This window comes from Mesoplodon bidens (assembly GCF_964165515.1).
Source record: "Mesoplodon bidens genome assembly, chromosome: 19".
NCBI classification, from domain to species: Eukaryota; Metazoa; Chordata; class Mammalia; order Artiodactyla; family Ziphiidae; genus Mesoplodon; species Mesoplodon bidens.
Window position 1 is genome coordinate 50,439,868 of NC_138179.1, and position 16,095 is coordinate 50,455,962.

The 16,095-nt window shown below is 55.2% G+C and overlaps 1 protein-coding gene across 6 annotated transcripts; it reads left to right on the forward strand.

The window, feature by feature from the left end:
- The first annotated feature begins 742 nt into the window (after window positions 1–742).
- ETV4 (ETS variant transcription factor 4) lies at window positions 743–15,882 on the forward strand. 6 transcript variants are annotated; one of them, XM_081218871.1, is made up of 14 exons: window positions 743–969; window positions 1,484–1,594; window positions 1,771–1,864; window positions 2,086–2,133; window positions 9,125–9,178; window positions 10,347–10,473; window positions 11,174–11,335; window positions 11,562–11,839; window positions 13,390–13,536; window positions 13,659–13,733; window positions 13,894–13,962; window positions 14,118–14,290; window positions 14,562–14,663; window positions 14,987–15,882. In XM_081218871.1, exons 2-14 carry the CDS (start codon window positions 1,535–1,537, stop codon window positions 15,209–15,211), a joined length of 1,614 nt encoding a protein of 537 aa, XP_081074997.1. In that variant the 5' UTR covers window positions 743–969; window positions 1,484–1,534; the 3' UTR covers window positions 15,212–15,882. The 6 variants fall into 6 exon arrangements, with proteins under 6 accessions (XP_081074997.1, XP_081074998.1, XP_081075000.1 ...); XM_081218872.1 differs by having other exon boundaries at window positions 11,192–11,335; XM_081218874.1 differs by lacking the exon at window positions 13,390–13,536.
- Window positions 15,883–16,095: the final 213 nt, after the last annotated feature.

Here is a 16,095-nt window from a genome sequence, read left to right on the forward strand (position 1 = left end):
GAGAGAACTGCATTTTCAGAGGTCCATGCCGGGCCTCTAGTTTCTGCTGCCATCAATAGAAAATGGGTCACAGAACAGCTCTGTAGAGAACAGACCCTTGAGAGAAAGTCTGGATTCCGTGCCAGCTTACATTTATTGAGCGCCTACTGTGTATCAGTTGTTGTCACATAGCTTTAATTCATTTAATTGTGGCCTCAAAGGGCTGTACAGGAGAACATAGGGGATTGCGGGCTGCACACCCCAGCCGCGCTGACGGAGTGACCTCCGCAAAGCCACTGCCCCTCTCTGAGTTTTCATTTTCAGTCTCTGTGAAATGGAAAAAAATAGAACCCCTTCGCCAGCTTATGGGAGTGAAATGAGCACGTGGAAGCAGAGCGCTTCATAAATGCTTCAGAGATAAGCATTCACACTCCCACGTACACGCAGATGCACAGAGATGTGTGCAGACGCCAGCCGGGGGTGCTAGCCGAGCCTCAGGGCCACAGCCGAGTCCCGCAGAGGAGCCGTAGGGTCCTGGACTTCCCCCGTTTTCTCTCAGCTATTTATGAATGAACTCCGGCCGCGAGGAGTTTATTTTTTTATGAATGGGAGCCCAAGCGGTGAATGAAGCCGGGAGCCAGCCCCTGCGTTCTGATTGGCCCCCGCGGCTGGGAAACTCCGCCCCTCCGGGTCGGCCGGGCGAGTCTCGGGATTGGCAGGCGAGCCGGGCCCTGGGGTTTCATTCACAAAAGTCAATGAAACAAAGGGAACGGGGTGGGGGGAGAGAGAGCCGAGGCCGAGGCGAAGGAAATGCACCAATCAGCGGCTCCCCCGGGCTCACAACTGTCGGCGGCGCCCGGAAAACAAGCCGGTGCGCGGGGGACCCGGGGCCGGGGCCGCCTCGCTCCGGCCTAGCCCTGCGGCCCTCAGTGGGGTCCCGGGGTATGCTTGGGACCCCCGGCTGCTCCAGCACAGACGCCCGGGCCTCAGGTGAGGCTGCGGGAGGGAGAGGGAGGGAGAATGTCTGCGATTCCCAGCCTCGCCTCCAACACGCACCACACTCTCACCGCCGCCTCCGCAGATTCCAGGGCAGGGGGTGGGAGACGCTGGGATTCAGGGTTGGAGGGGGCGCCAGAGTTGTGGGTGTGCGAATGGTGCGCTCCTCGCCCGCTCCTCCGCGCGCCAGCGCACACGCGCGCGCGAGCGAACACACACACACACACACACACACACACACACACACGTCTTATGTAACTGAGCCTGGGCAAAGCAGGGCTGCAGAAAGCAGCCGAAACGGCGAGCCCGGCTCCCAGGAGCAGGTGGGACCTCCTTTGGCGGGAGGGGAGTGGTGGCGGCGCTAAGCTCGGCAGGCGGAAACCTCCCCATCGCCTAAGTGAGTCGGAGAAGTTTTGCCGTCGGACCCAGAGCCTCGCGACTGCCCCTCCCGGTCGCCCTTCCCCACCCCCACCCAGACGGTGTGCAAACGCAGCCCCCCCGCCCCCAGGTCTCTGCCCCCGCGCGGGGCCCGGGCCGTGTGGCCGGAGGGAGAGGCCGGATGGAGCGGAGGATGAAAGGCGGATACTTGGACCAGCAAGTGCCCTACACCTTCTGCAGCGTGAGCGCCGCGCCGGCCTCCACGCCCGCCCCCTCCCTGCACCCCGCCCCTACCCACCCAGCGGCCCCAACGGGGTCCAGGGCTGCCCTCCCCTGAGTCACCCCGGGACCCCAGCCCCGCCCCCCAGACCAGGCAGCCTCAGGGTGACTCGGGGGCATTCTTCCCCTTCTCCGCAGAAATCTCCCGGAAATGGGAGCTTGCGCGAAGCGCTGATGGTCCCGCAGGGGAAGCTCATGGACCCAGGCTCCCTGCCGCCCCCCGACTCCGAAGGTAAAGAGACAGAGAGACAAACCTCTACCCTCCCCACCTCACACACCCCGAGGGCTGACCCTGGAGCCCCTGCCCTTTTCCCAAAAAGACTCGCCCTCCAAGGGACTCTGGTCATTATCTGCCAGTACCCCCAAGGGGGAGGTCATCCGGCTCGCTAGGGCTCCCGCTCTCTCACGAGCACCTCCAGCTCACCTTCTCCAATTCCATTATTCACCCCTCAGATCTATTCCAGGATCTAAGTCACTTCCAGGAGACGTGGCTTGCTGAAGGTGAGTGGTTTTGTGACCTTTACTATTATTGGGGTGGGGGATGCTCTCTACCCCTACTATTCCAGCCTAGCCCGCTTCCTCTCTCCTCGCCCTCAAGGGCCTCTGCAAGGCCCCTTCCCCAAGTCCCCTGCCTCTCCACTCTTTCCAGCTCCCAGCGTGGATACTTATATTGATATTTATTTTCTCTGCCTTGAGCCAGGCTTGTGTAACTAGGCCTGCGGATGAATCAGACCATTGTGTGGGGTATTTGCCTATTTGAATGGAACTTGGCCCCAGGCCCGTTTTCCTGGTTGAAATTTTCATTTGCAAAGTTTGTTTGGCACCAGCCGCCAGGCCGAGGTGTAGGTTGGGGTGTTGCAGGAGTGGGGCGTTTGAGAAACTGGGGGAGGAGAAGGAGAGATTCATTTGTTACTTGCTTTCTGGAATTGCCAAAACATTCATTGTTACACCCTTGGTTTCTCTTCTTCCCAGCCCGCAGCGCCAAACAATTTACTGTTTGAGCCAAAAGAACAGCAAAAGTTTAAATAATTCTTTTTGGCCGCACTTTGGCAAAGCAGCCCAGGGCTTCTCCCTCAAACAGCCTTAATTGTTATTCTAATGGCAGCTGATCCTCCCGCCCCCTTCCCTCCTGACTACCTCCCTCCACAGGCAAATTGCCCCTCCAGTTTGCTGGGGGCGGGGGTGGGGTGCGCTCTGAGCTGGAGGGGTGGGGTCAATAGCGAGGCCTCCTCTGGGTAGCGAGGTGTGTTCCGGGGTGGGGGTGGGGGTCTCCTGGTTGGATTCCTTGGTGTGTTTGGGTGGGGCCTGAGGGTGTCGCCGGTGGGGCTGAGGTGGAGGCTTATGGTGTTTAGACAGTCTGAGAGGGAAGGGTTAACACCCCCATCTGAGGGTCCCTTCAGTGTAACACTGAAAACCAAGAAACTACAGCACCAGGAACCCCTTCTTGGGGGCTCTTTTCTTCTTTGGGATTTCCCCTTCCCTCCATCTGGGTATCTTTGACGATTTTTTAAAACTCAAACCCAGCTCCTCTAGAGCCATCTTTAAAACCTTGGGGTAGAAGAGAAAGACCCCTGACTAGGTGAGACTAGATCTGTCTCGACGACTGTGGTGTCCCCAAAATATGTACTCTAACAGACTGTTTAGCATAGAGCAAGCACTCAAGACATTTTGTGGAATTCGAGGCTAAACGGCCTCGTGGGTGCTGGAGGGATCTGGGGGTTCTGGGGGAGATTGTGCACGTCTTGTCTTCCCCGATTCTGCAAGCCCTGTGTGCCCAGCTGCGAGTTACATGCAGAGCTATGCCCAGTCCTCCCATCCTCCGCTTAAGGTTCCGGAGCTGGGCTGGAGCTGAAGAACGCAGCGGTGTCGGTTTCCACCGTCTCTCAAAGACTTCCTTTCCCAAAGCCTGATTTCTGTCTGGCTTGCCAGGCTCCTCGTCTGTCAGCTGAGGGTCCCTAGGCTCCCCAGGTGGGCAGCTCCCGGGACTGTGATCTAGGGGTAGGCTCAGAGGGTGGCATTTTGGAAGCAGCTGGGTTTGGAATGGGAAGGGGAGGAAAACGTTCTCATCTGCTCTCAACCTTGGAAGCCCCACCCCTTGGCGGTGGGGGTCTAGAAATTGTACTTGTGTCTATCTGCATGTGTCAGTGTGACAGCCAGTGTGTGTGCTTCCTGCTGCTGCCCTGGAAGTCCCTGTACATTTAAATCCAGTGGGTGGGGAGGTGGGGGTGGGGATCGCAAGACGGAGGTTGGGGGGGGGGCCGCTGGGGTCTCCTTGGTTCCCTGTCCTTCCTTCTGAGGGAGCAGCTCAGGTTCCCAGCTGGCGATGGATGGCCAGGCGTGAGGGGGGGATGCTGAGGCCGATCGCTCCTTCTCGCTCTCTCTGCGGAGACAGATGCAGCTGCCGGGGCCCTGTCCCCCTGCACCATCCCAGCAGCACCCCAGCCTCCTCTCCTGCCTCTTCCCACCAGGTCAGTGACCCCTGCAGCCCAGAGGGAGTTTTGGGGTGGCAGGGAGGGTCTAGCTCCTTTGGAAACTTGCCAGTGGTGGGGCGCGTGGGACTGGAGGCCAGAGCCCAAACTCCCTCAGCTTGATTTCCCCCTAAAGCCCCAACGTGGAGAGACGCAGTAGGTCCTTGAAGTGTGGGTGAGGCTGTGAAGATTTCGGGGGAACACGAGGCTGGATTCTGGCGGAGGCGGTTCTGGGTGCGGCGGCGGTTCTGGGTGCGGCGTCTGGTGTCTGTGCAACATTGAGGGGGAGGGGAGGGGGGCTCTGTAGAGGCAGCTCAGACATCTTTGGGTTGGAGGTTTTCTAGATGGAGAGGGTGGGGGTGAAGTGAGGCTAAGAAGGTGTGTCTGTTTTCGGGGTGCCTGAGATCTGCTGAGTTGCTGGAGAAATAATCAGGCTACTGCAGGGAAACCCAGGCTCAGACAGGCTGAGCCCAAGCTGTGTCTGGCTATGGTTAAAGATGTGCCGCTTCTGGACGAGGGTTCCTTTCCGGGCTTGTCGGGAGCCCACAGGAACCCTCAGAGACAATGATGTTGGTCTCTTTGATGGTAAGGAACATTGACTCTGGGTCATGTATGTCCTTTGTATGAGGCGGGGGTCCATAACGGGGTCGGTGGATTCCCAAAAGCTCTGTGGATAGGTTGCAGGGGTCCTTGCGCCCTCTGATATGTGTATAAAATTATTTGGGGTACACCATACACAAAGGAATGTGAATTTTTCTAGGAAGAGAATGATCCATAGCTTTTATGAGATTCTCAAAGGGGTGGGTCTGTGCTCCCCTGGTCACAAGAACCATTGCTCCCAAATCTCCCTCCAAGGTCTTCAGCTCCCTTGCCCCTTGGTTTTCCCTCATCGTATTTTTAAGTCCAAAAAGAGAACCTGTGTGGGAAGGGTATGCATGGAGGATGTGTTTCATCCGTGTGCTGGCGTGAAGTAAAAGGCATCAGGGTGTGTGTGAATCTGCGTGTGTGCACGCTGGTGATTCAGCCTGTCTGTGGGGGGATATGGGGTTAATCCCCTCCTCCAGTCTTTCCTAGCTACATTGCCTCCTTCTACATCTTTCTGTCTCCTCCCCTTCCAGAAGGCTCTAGGGGACAAATGTCCCCTCCATAGATAGAGAACTGGTTCCTTCCAGCACACTGCCAGGGTGGGGGCGGGGTAAGGGTGAGAGATGAGGCGAGTGGTGACACAATGGAGCAGAAACTCCGGGAAATGGCCCCCCTTCCCCCTGGGGCTCCTTAAGAGACCCCTTCACCCTGTGATTGCACCCTAGGAGGGGGAGAAGGTGATGGGGCATATATCATATAGGTGGGTGGTTTGGCTGGGGTGGGCTTAGCTACTTGGTGGTTCTCACCTCCCAGCTCTCCTGGAGCCCAGCTTGGGAGGCCCCTAAGCCCCTTCTCTTCTACTGACCACCCCCCCCCCGGCCCACTGGAGGGATGTTCCCTAAAATTCTCTCTTTCTGGGCATCATGCTGGCTTGGCACATTTCCCGTCCCCTCCTTAATCATCTACCATGTCCCCAGGCAGATCAACTCCACCTTAGTGCCAGGCTGGAGTTGGGGGCAGACCCTGGCACACTGGCTTGGCAGCCAGAGCTCAGCCAGGTCAACAAATATAGAGTGGCTGACACTCAAGACCGAACACGGTAATTAGAAATTCTCCTGCTCTCCAGGAATGAGAGGCTCATTGTTACTGTTCCTATTCCCATCCTTGACAGTCTCTGTGCGACTGAAGCCCTGTCCTGCCCCTTTGGGAGGAGCCGGTGTTCTGGAGAGGGGCCAGGCAGGGACTGGGGTTCCCACCACAGCCCCTTCTTGCTTGGCTGATTTCTCATGGCCCTGGGATGAAGATGGTGCCACCTCTTTTGAGGTGTGGTCAGTGTGCTGGGGGGGGCCTCCTCTGGGACTGCTGGGGGGACTGGGGGTTCTGGTCAAACCTTCAGGCCTGAGGCAAGAGGAAAGACAAGATGACCCCAGGGCTCTCTAGCGTCACATGACCTGGTCTGTGACGCCAGCAGGAGATGCCCCCAGCCCATTACCTCCGTGGAAACTGGCAGTTAATGTAGCCCCAGAGGCAGACCTGTGTGCGTCAGCTTCCCCCGTGTTCTGCACCTCCTCCACCCTTGGAACCCTCCTTGCCCAGGTGGCAGGGAGGGAAATATTGTCCATCTTACTCTTATCCCCCCCATCCTGCCACTTCGGGGGTCTTGTCTATGGGTGGGCCAGAGGGCACAGCAGGGATGGGCTTGGGCCTTGCACCCCTGGGCAGCTGAGCAGGTTTTGCACCCTTCCCTTTATCCAGTTTTCCAAACCTGCCTATCCTTAAGAGCTACCAGGGGCATGCGTTAAAATACAGATGCCTGGCCCCCACCCCGGGCCTATGGAATGTGACTCTCCAGAGGAGGGGACTGGGAATCTGTTGTTAACAATGCCCCGGGATTCTTGATTGGGCCCAGTTTGGGAATGGTTGCCTTTGTGCCCTAGTTGCGCTCCTGAAAAGATGTGCTATGTGGTTTTTTGGTTTATTTGTTTTTGCCACGGGATTTCATGGTCTAGTGATCTATTTGATCACTTTAGGATTGTTCTATGCTTACTTTTCTTTCATACGTTCTTTAGCTGCTAGTGGTTCCTGATTCTTAAACCCCTCAGCCATTGGGTTCCCTCTGTCAGGAAGTCACCTACCTACAAACGTATATTTTATTTTAATTAATTTATATTTTTATTGAAGGATAGTTGATTTACAATATTGTGTTAGTTTCAGGTGTGCAGCAAAGTGATTTGGTTATACATGTATATATGCGTATACCTATATTCTTTTTTTATTCCTTTCCATTATAGTTTATTACAAGATATTGAATATAGTTCCCTGTGCTATACCGTAAATCCTTGTTTATTGTATATATGGTAGTGTACATCTGTTAATCCCATGCTCTCAATTTATCCCTCCCCCCGCCCCCCCCCCGCATAAATGTGTATTTTAAAGCACTTGACACCTCTGATATTTAAAGTAAGTTGGTGAAGAATCCACTTGCCAAGCAATTGATCACAGCCTAAAGCATCCCTTGTGAGATGTGCTTTTCAGGGGACCTGCCTCTAATGTTACCTGGTGGTGGAGAGGGGGAACCCTAAAGGGGAGGAAAGGGCTGATTGGTTAGGATCTCTTTAGTTCTTGCTCCCAGGCCCATGTCGCTGGCTCTCACCGGCCTGAGGACAAGGAGTCATCGTAGTTTATTCATATAGTTGACAAATAATGCATTGAGTGTCTCTTCTGAACGAGAGCTTGTTTGAGGGGTGCTGGGGAGTCAGACAAATAAGACAGACAAAGCCCCTGCCCTCAGCAAGGTTAACTTTCTGGTAGAGGAGATGGACAATAAATTACACATAAGTTACATGTGCGTAAATTAATAAGTTCAGGTAGTCATATGTGCTAGGGAAAAAATAAAACAAGGATGCGATCGAGAGCCAGGAGGGACCACTTTGGTTTGGGTGGTCAGAGAAGGCCTCTGAGATAGCAAAGTGAGCTAACACTTCAAAGGCCAGAAAAAAAAAAAAACAGGCCAAGATGTGGGGAAGAGGGTTCAAGCTGGTCAAGTTTGAGGACCCAAAAGGAGACCGGAGCTCTGGAGAGTAACAGGCAAGGAGAGGCAGGTGAGAGAGGTAAGCAAGAGCCAGGAACTTGGGCACCCCAGAGGCCAAGGGCAAGAGTTTGGGGTTCATGCTTTAAGCAAGGGAGAGAAGTGATCGGATTTCTGTTGTAAAAAGATCCCTCTGACAGTTTGGGGGAGAGTAGATGTTGGGAGTTCTGAAAACATGTCGTGGCTGAAATCCAAGGAAGAAATGATGGAGCCTTGGCCCAGGAGGGAAGCCATAGAGACTGGGGTGTGTCCTGTATAGACTAGGACGAGTGGCCATGATCTCCAGCCATCTCCTCATATCCCTCACCCTTACCAGCCATTCTCAACTCTCCAGTCATTGTATCCATGAGTTTTCCTATTGTCCAATCTGAGAGCAGTCTCCAGGGAACGAAAGACCCCTCTCCATGGGTTCCATTGCTTCATCTTCAAGCCAGTCTCTTCCCAGACTGATAGGATGTCCCTCTGGGTGTCTACCCTTCCCCTTCCTGCTGTGATCTATTTATTCTTGAGAGAGGGGCAAAAAGTGGGCAAAGACTCTGGGGTCAGGAGAGGCGCTCAGCTGTATCCCACCTGAAGGAGTTAGTGAGGCCAGGGTAAGAACTAGAAATCAAAGCCCGGATATCCAGTCTGGAGGCCATGGATGAGCTGTTGTTCTATTTTAGTTTTCCTGCCTAATCTCCAAACTCAACTCGACCCACGCTGGCGCCCTGGGAGTGCTCCTCAGAGCTCCAAGCTTGGGAAGCCCTTCTCTCTCTCCTAGTTGCACATCAAAGCGATAAGGCACCTGACCTGCCAGTGTCCCCAGCCTCCTCTCCCACTGTCATCCCCTTATCACCTCTCTTGAACCATTCTCTTTCTTCCATTCCATCTCCTTTCCCAGGCTCTAGATTTCTACCTTTCACCGGGGAGGTTCTATAAAAGGCAGATTCCTGGGTTCAGCCCAGATTCAGAATCTTCCCATGTGATTCTAAGTCCACAGAATCTCACTCCTTATCGTACCTGCCCACCCCAGATGTGACTCTGCTGGGAGCTTTGAGGGAGCTTTGTAAACTCTGAGGGGCAGGGCTGTCTGCACTCATAAAAGTGGAGGGGAAAAAAGACAAAGCATCTAGGACAAAACTCTGGAATCTGCTCAGACGGGTTCTGAGAACTTGCAGCCTTCCCTCCAGGGTGTTAATGGAACCCAGAGATGGAGGTCACTAGGACCTGGGGTGGAGTTGCCCTCAGTCCTAGGAAAGCCGTTTCCCCGCTTCTGGGCTGGTGCTAATCTGCAGGGCTGCAATAACGGTGTCTGCCAGGGACTGCCATCCAGGGCCCCCACCCCAGACTCACCTCTGGCCTCTCTCTGCAGCTCAGGTACCGGACAGTGATGAGCAGTTTGTTCCTGATTTCCATTCAGAAAACTGTGAGTAGAGGGCCCTGGGTAGAGGGAATGGGGAGTAGGGGAGGGCAGGAAATGAGTCATAGGGATAGAGAATCACAAAAGATCAACTTGTTCTGTCTTCTAGAATAGGGTGGAAGGTAGGGCTCCCCATTCTTGGGTTTGGACTCAAATACCAAGCAATAACTGGGAGATGTCTTCAAATCGGGGCTTGTCCATCCTAGCTGTGTGACCTTGGAGCAGACGCTTCATCTCTGTGATCCTCCATTTCCTTATTTCTGAAACGAGGGGCTTGGACCAGTGCAGCAGGGTCCAGTTCTACCATTCTAAGTTACTTTCATGCAACCGGGGGCAATTTTGCCCCCCAGGAGACAGGTGGCAATGTCAGTTGACATTTGGGGTTGTCACAACTGAGGGTGGGGTGCCGTTGGCATCTAGTGGGTAGAGGCCAGGGATGCCGCTAACATCCTACAATGCTCAGGATAGCCCCCATGACAAGGAATTATCTGGCCCAAATGTCACTAGTGCTACTGTTGAGAAACCCTGCTTTAATGTCAGATACTTTGCTCTCAACTATCTTCAGTGAAGTGAAACGGGGCACAAATGATCGACAACAGAACCGTCGATTGCAGGTTTTGACTCTCTTACATTCACTGCCTTGGAACCAACTCTGCTGCTCAGCCTGGTGGCTGGAGTTGGCGAACCCAGCAGGGGCCACAGGAAAGGCCAATGTTCTTCTCAGATAATTAGGAGCATGTGTATGTTGCTCGTCAGCTGACAGGCAAGTGGGCTCATATCCAACCTTAACCAGAAAAAGAAAGATTCTTCATAGCCCCAAATAAGAAAACATTGTTCTCCCTTGGAATTTTCCAGGGCAGTCAGGAAAACCAGAGGCCTTTGGTTGGAGGTGCTCACTCCTAGAAAGGTGTTTGGGGGGTGGGGGGATTGCGTTAAATGTTGAACTTCAGACAGTTTCTTTGGTTCAGATTGGACATTAGCCTGAGGTATAAAACTACACATAATGTAAATAGCCGAACTGTTCTTAGAAGCGTCTGACAACGGAGATCCAGAGAACGGGGATGAGGCTGTACTGGCGCCCAGCTGCTCCTTAAGGAGCAGATGGTGTCCGAAGCTCTTCCTGCCTCTCCTGTGACACTCGCTGGCCTTGCTCTGCCCCTCCCGACCCCCACAGTAGCTTTCCACAGCCCCACGACCAGGATCAAGAAGGAACCCCAGAGTCCCTGCACAGAGCGGGCCCTGCCCTGCAGCAGGAAGCCGTCCCTCTCCTACCACCATGGCGAGCAGTGCCTTTATTCCAGGTGAGCCCCAGCCCTGCCCTGGGGAAGGGTTGGATGGAGGGTGGGGGTGGGCACCTGTGAGCAATGGCAGCAGTTGAGATGCAGGTTAGACGACAGAAAGGACTTCCGAGCTCCTGTAATGGAGTAATATAGCTCAGGATTTCCTGAGTTGTTAGGATGAAAAATGCAGCAGCGGGTTCAAGGGATGTGTGTTAAGACCCGGGCAGAGTGTCTCCACTGGAGAAGCTGCCGTCTGACCCAGCCCAGCTGCTCTGGGCTGGGGAGAGGTGTTCTAAAGATTACACCCGGGCTTCCCTGGTGGCGCAGTGGTTGAGAGTCCGCCTGCCGATTCAGGGGACGCGGGTTCGTGCCCCGGTCCAGGAAGATCCCACATGCCGTGGAGCGGCTGGGCCCGTGAGCCATGGCCGCTGAGCCTGCGCTTCCGGAGCCTGTGCTCCGCAACGGGAGAGGCCACAACAGGGAGAGGCCCGCGTAATGCAAAATAAATAAATAAATAAATAAAGATTACACCCAGCTTCAGGATTAAGAAAGGAGAAAAGAAAGTTCATTTGGGGCTGAGTCTGGCTCATGCTGTTCCTTTCCCGGCACCCTCTACTCTTCTCCCATAATCCCTGTGACCTGACTTCCCAGGGAGTGAAGCGTTCAAAGATGCTCGCCCAACTTCTCTGCCCCCTCACCCCTGTCTCCCCCTCACCTCCAGTGCCTATGACCCCCCTAGACAAATCGCCATCAAGTCCCCCGCCCCTGGTGCCCCCGGACAGTCGCCCCTGCAACCCTTTCCCCGGGCAGAACAACAGAGTTTCCTGAGATCCTCTGGCACCTCCCAGCCCCACCCTGGCCATGGGTACCTCGGGGAGCATAGGTAAGGTGACAAGGAGAACCAGGTCTCCCCAGTTTTTTCTCAATCCCTGAGTGTTCTTCGCTGCCGTTAAGAAACCTGGCATGGGGGGAGGTAGGGAGGAAGGGATATTGACACCCCCCATTCCCCCCCCCCAACTGGAGCCCACTCTAAGCTCTGGGAGCCGCAGGCACAAGGAGGACTTCGTTTAATATTCTCTTTTCTTCCTTCTCCATCCAACCACATCCAGCTCTGTCTTCCAGCAGCCCCTGGATATCTGCCACTCCTTCACACCCTCTCAGGGAGGGGGCCGGGAACCTCTCCCAGCCCCCTACCAACACCAGCTGTCGGAGCCCTGCCCACCTTACCCCCAGCAGAGCTTCAAGCAGGAAGACCTTGACCCCCTGTATGAACAGGCCGGCCAGCCCGGCCATCTGGCAGTGGGCCTGGGTGGAGTCAATGGGCACAGGTACCCAGGGGCGGGGGTAGTGATCAAACAGGAGCAGATGGACTTCTCCTACGACTCAGGTAAGAGATGCTCCTGGGAAGGGGATGGAGGGGTTTTGGTGGATTGCTGGGTGGGGTGGCATGTGATCAGTTCCATTAAACCCTGAATGTCTCCCCACAAGTTTTTTTACCTTCCCATCCATTTACCAGTTCATACATTCAACCCACCCACCTACCACTTCTTTTCATAGATTCAAAAGAACTGTCACTTTTCAATTAGCAAACTTATATTCAGATAAGAGATGAGTGACATGTGCAGGTCCTTGCCCTCAGGTAGCTTGTGACTTGATAGGAAAGTTAAGGCATTTCTTCCTATTTCTATTTAGCAGGTGCTTGGGGGTTTAATTACCTACTGAGATTTAAGTACTGTGCCAGGAGCATGAGTGTGTGCAGTTGGAGGACACAAAGATGAATAGGACGTGTCATTGGTCCCTGTCCCCACAGAAGCTTAAAAATACAAAGGGATTTGAATGAGGAGAAACATGAACTTGGAACTAGCCAGGTTCACAGTTCCCAGTTGGAAGGCGGGGTTCACATGTGGTTTTCACATCCTGTTCGGAGCCTCCAGGTTGGAAGGACCCGCCATCCTGGCCAGACCGGAAGTAGGGACGGCTTTAAATTCTAGTTTCCACCTGGCTGTTGACAGGAGTGAGATGCACTCAGCTGCTGTGTTCATTAACAGCTACTGCTCAAAACCCCATGCGCCCAGGAAAGGCCCAGAAAACCTTGTCTCCTGTTAACATTCCTACCAGCTCCAAACTTGAGTTTATCTGCAAACTTGCATTAGAAAAAATAAATTCAGAGATTAGGGTAGGCTCAGAGCTGGCCAGAGCTTTTGAATTTCCCTTTTCCTGGTGCCCAGTCTTTTAGGGGCAGGGGGTGAGCCCCAAATCCTCCAGGCTGCCCCAGCAAGAACCAGAAGGGAGCACCCACCTCTCCTCAAGCCCGGGCCCTAAGCCTGAGCCATGCCCGGCTGTGAGATGGAGGAAGGAGGAGGGAGACGCTCTTGCCGCCGACCTTCAAAGGATGTAGACCGGAGGAGATCGTGTTACATGCCCTTGAACTCCTGCCCCTCCCCCTTCAGCTTCCTGTGAATGGAGTCAGGAATTCCATTCACAAAATGGAGGCATGAATGAGCCCACCCTCCCGCCTCCTCCCGGAGGTGTCGGGTTTCACCATCTCATTCATAGGTGGGAGTGGTGGGGGTAGGGCGGGAAGGGGCTGGCGCTTGAAGGGCTGGCTTTGCACCGGGGCCTCCTCCAGGTGGGGTGGGGAGGTGTCAGTTCCGTGGAATGGAATGAAATAGAGTGGACGGCCTGCTGTCAGACCTGAAAACACACAGCCCCGTGTGCCCGCTGCCTCTTCCACAAATAGATGCATGCGTGTGCTCTCTCTCCCCCCCGCCCCACCCCCACTCCTTTCCTCTCTCCCTCCCTCCCTCACACCCGCACTGGGCTGGAACCTGCCCTGCTGACCGGACGTCAGCCCATTCCAAGGGAATCTTAGGCTGGGACACTGAACCCTTTCCCCGGAGGTTCATCTCTACCCGCCTCCTCCCCCTAAACTCACAGGAAACAGCTGCTCCCTGGAATCCTGGGCCTTGTGGAGCAGCTTTGCCCAGCCCCAGCTGCTGCCATCCAGGCCCTCTGACCCCGCCCTCAAGTTGAAGGCTTCCGGCTTCTCACTCCCTCTGGGGGAAGTTCCCCTAGGATTGGGTGGTAGGCAGGCCTCTGGGAAAAGAGCCGGAAGGCAGGCTGGCAGAAGTTCTTGAATGTGTGCAGGACTGCCGCCCCTACCCCATATACCTATAACATCGCCCTTTTTTCTTTCTTCCCCCCAGATGTCCCTGGGTATGCTTCAATGTACCTTCACGCAGAGGGTTTCTCCGGGCCCTCTCCAGGTGACGGGACCATGGGTAAGGCAGCCTCCTCCCTCCCCTGCCAAGCCCTCCAAGTTTGGAGGAGGGAGTTGTGCCTTGGGGGAGGGGCTCCTGGCCAGGAGTCCCTCTGGACTCTGTGGGGTCTCGTATCAGTGAACCCCCAGATCTAAGTGATCCCTGCAACTTCCTCCTCAAGGCTATGGCTATGAGAAACCTCTGCGACCATTCCCAGATGATGTCTGCGTCGTCCCTGAGAAATTTGAAGGTCAGAAAGTGACCTTCCATGCCCTCTGTGTCCCCCAGGAATCACATAACATTTCATGAGAAAGGGCCTGGAGAGACCCCTGGGGAGAGGGGGCCGGGTTGCTTGGGGGACCAGAAGGCACAAGCCCTCCACCACCTGTTTCCCGTGTTCCCCAGGAGACATCAAGCAGGAAGGGGTGGGAGCCTTCAGAGAGGGACCGCCCTACCAGCGCCGGGGTGCCTTGCAGCTGTGGCAGTTTCTGGTGGCCCTGCTGGATGACCCGACAAATGCCCACTTCATTGCCTGGACCGGCCGGGGGATGGAGTTCAAACTAATTGAGCCTGAGGAGGTGGGCCTCTCAGATGTCCCCACCCCTCCTCCCAATGACTTTGGGGCCTGGAGATGAGAGGACCTGGGAACTGGTGGCACATGCCTTCACCAGCACCGTTGCTTTATTTAACCTGAATTCCTGCCAAACCAGGGTCTGTTGGCTGGTGCTTAGCTGCAGGACCAGCTGAGCATTTGCACCAAGAATCTCAAGTACTCTTTCTGACCTGTGCCCCATCATTTCCTCCGCTGAGCTGCCATCGCCATCCCCAAACTCTGTCTCCTGTCCCCAGGTCGCCAGGCTCTGGGGCATCCAGAAGAACCGGCCAGCCATGAATTACGACAAACTGAGCCGCTCACTCCGATACTACTACGAGAAAGGCATCATGCAGAAGGTCAGGTGTTAAGGGTCCAAGGACAAGGGGGTGGGGGGCAGTGGATGTGGGAAGGTGATGGGGGCAGGAGAGCATTCTCGCAAGTTTGAAGGAGCAGACAATGAACCAGTCAGAGAAGTCAAACTGTGGACAATCCCAAGATTTCCCTCTCCCAAAACAGTGATACACATAAATAGTAACGGAAAAGCCTAAAGCATGGAGAGGTTGAGATTAGAGAACAGGAGCTTCTTAGAAGAACCAGTTGGAGGAGAAATGTGCCCCAGGCAGCTGTAGGAGGGCTGCTCTCCCCACCCCCACACTGACCCAGCCCTCTCTTCCCACAGGTGGCTGGCGAGCGTTACGTGTATAAGTTTGTGTGCGAGCCCGAGGCCCTCTTCTCTCTGGCCTTCCCGGACAATCAGCGTCCAACTCTCAAGGCTGAGTTTGACCGGCCCGTCAGTGAGGAGGACACAGTCCCTTTGTCCCACTTGGACGAGAGCCCCGCCTACCTCCCAGAGCTGGCTGGCCCTGCCCAGCCCTTTGGCCCCAAGGGTGGCTACTCTTACTAGCCCCTAGCAGCTGCTCCCCTGCTGCCGGGGGTGCTGCCCTGTGTACATAGAGATAAATTTGGTGTCAGGGAAACTCCCGCTCTGAAACCCACAGATGTCTTTGGAGCAGACCCCCTCTGCCCATCAGTCACTCCAGCCCAGACTCTGAGCTGCTCCCCAGGGTTGACGGGAAGGGAAAGTGGAGACACTGTGAGTGTGAAGGTGGCGTCTCGGAAACTCCTCCGGGGACTCCACCTCTGGCCTTTTCCTAGGTCCTGCTTAGAGGCCAAGCCCCACTCCCTCTCCCCCATCACAGAGAACAAGAGCTTGTTCTGTTCTGGGGGACAGAGAAGGAGCTTCCCCACTTCAGCCTGGTGGAGAGGGAGACATTGAGCTCCCCTGATCCCCCATGCTGGGGAGACAGCGGCCTGCAGCCTGCACTCCGCTCCAAGCTGTGGCCCTGGAGGGTCCTACTTGGCAGTTCTTGGTGCTCTTTGTTCGTAGAGTCAGGGGGAGGCTGGAGTGAGGAACCTGGGATGGGGGAGGGCTTGCCAGGTGGAGGAGGGACGGCTGGGCTCGGCTCCCAGGGCCCTCTGCGTCTCTTCTGCGTTTTCCTAGGCCCAGGCCTGGGCTTTCACCTCCATCTCCACTACACCTGCCAGACCCTAATAAAGGCCCTGCGTCTCCTGTGAGTTCTCCTTTGTCCTCTTTGCTGCCATGGGAGAAGGAGCTGGGGTTGGAAGGAGCTCTGGCCTTAGGGGCCCATGACCTGCATTTGGGGCCTGGCCCTGACACTTAACTTCCCTTATGGGTTTAGGAAAAAACAATTGACCTCTGACTTTTTCCTCTGGAAAATGGGCTCAGTGATACCTGCTCTTTCCCCCTCCCAGGCTTATTGTGTGAGG

Excerpts from the sequence above, each read along its gene's own strand:
- ETV4 (XM_081218871.1), top strand. The coding sequence starts at position 1,535 with ATGGAGCGGAGGATGAAAGGCGGATACTTGGACCAGCAAGTGCCCTAC. Across the intron at positions 9,179-10,346 it reads TGATTTCCATTCAGAAAACT|TAGCTTTCCACAGCCCCACG; the intron begins GTGAGTAGAGGG and ends CGACCCCCACAG. Across the intron at positions 13,963-14,117 it reads CGTCCCTGAGAAATTTGAAG|GAGACATCAAGCAGGAAGGG; the intron begins GTCAGAAAGTGA and ends CGTGTTCCCCAG.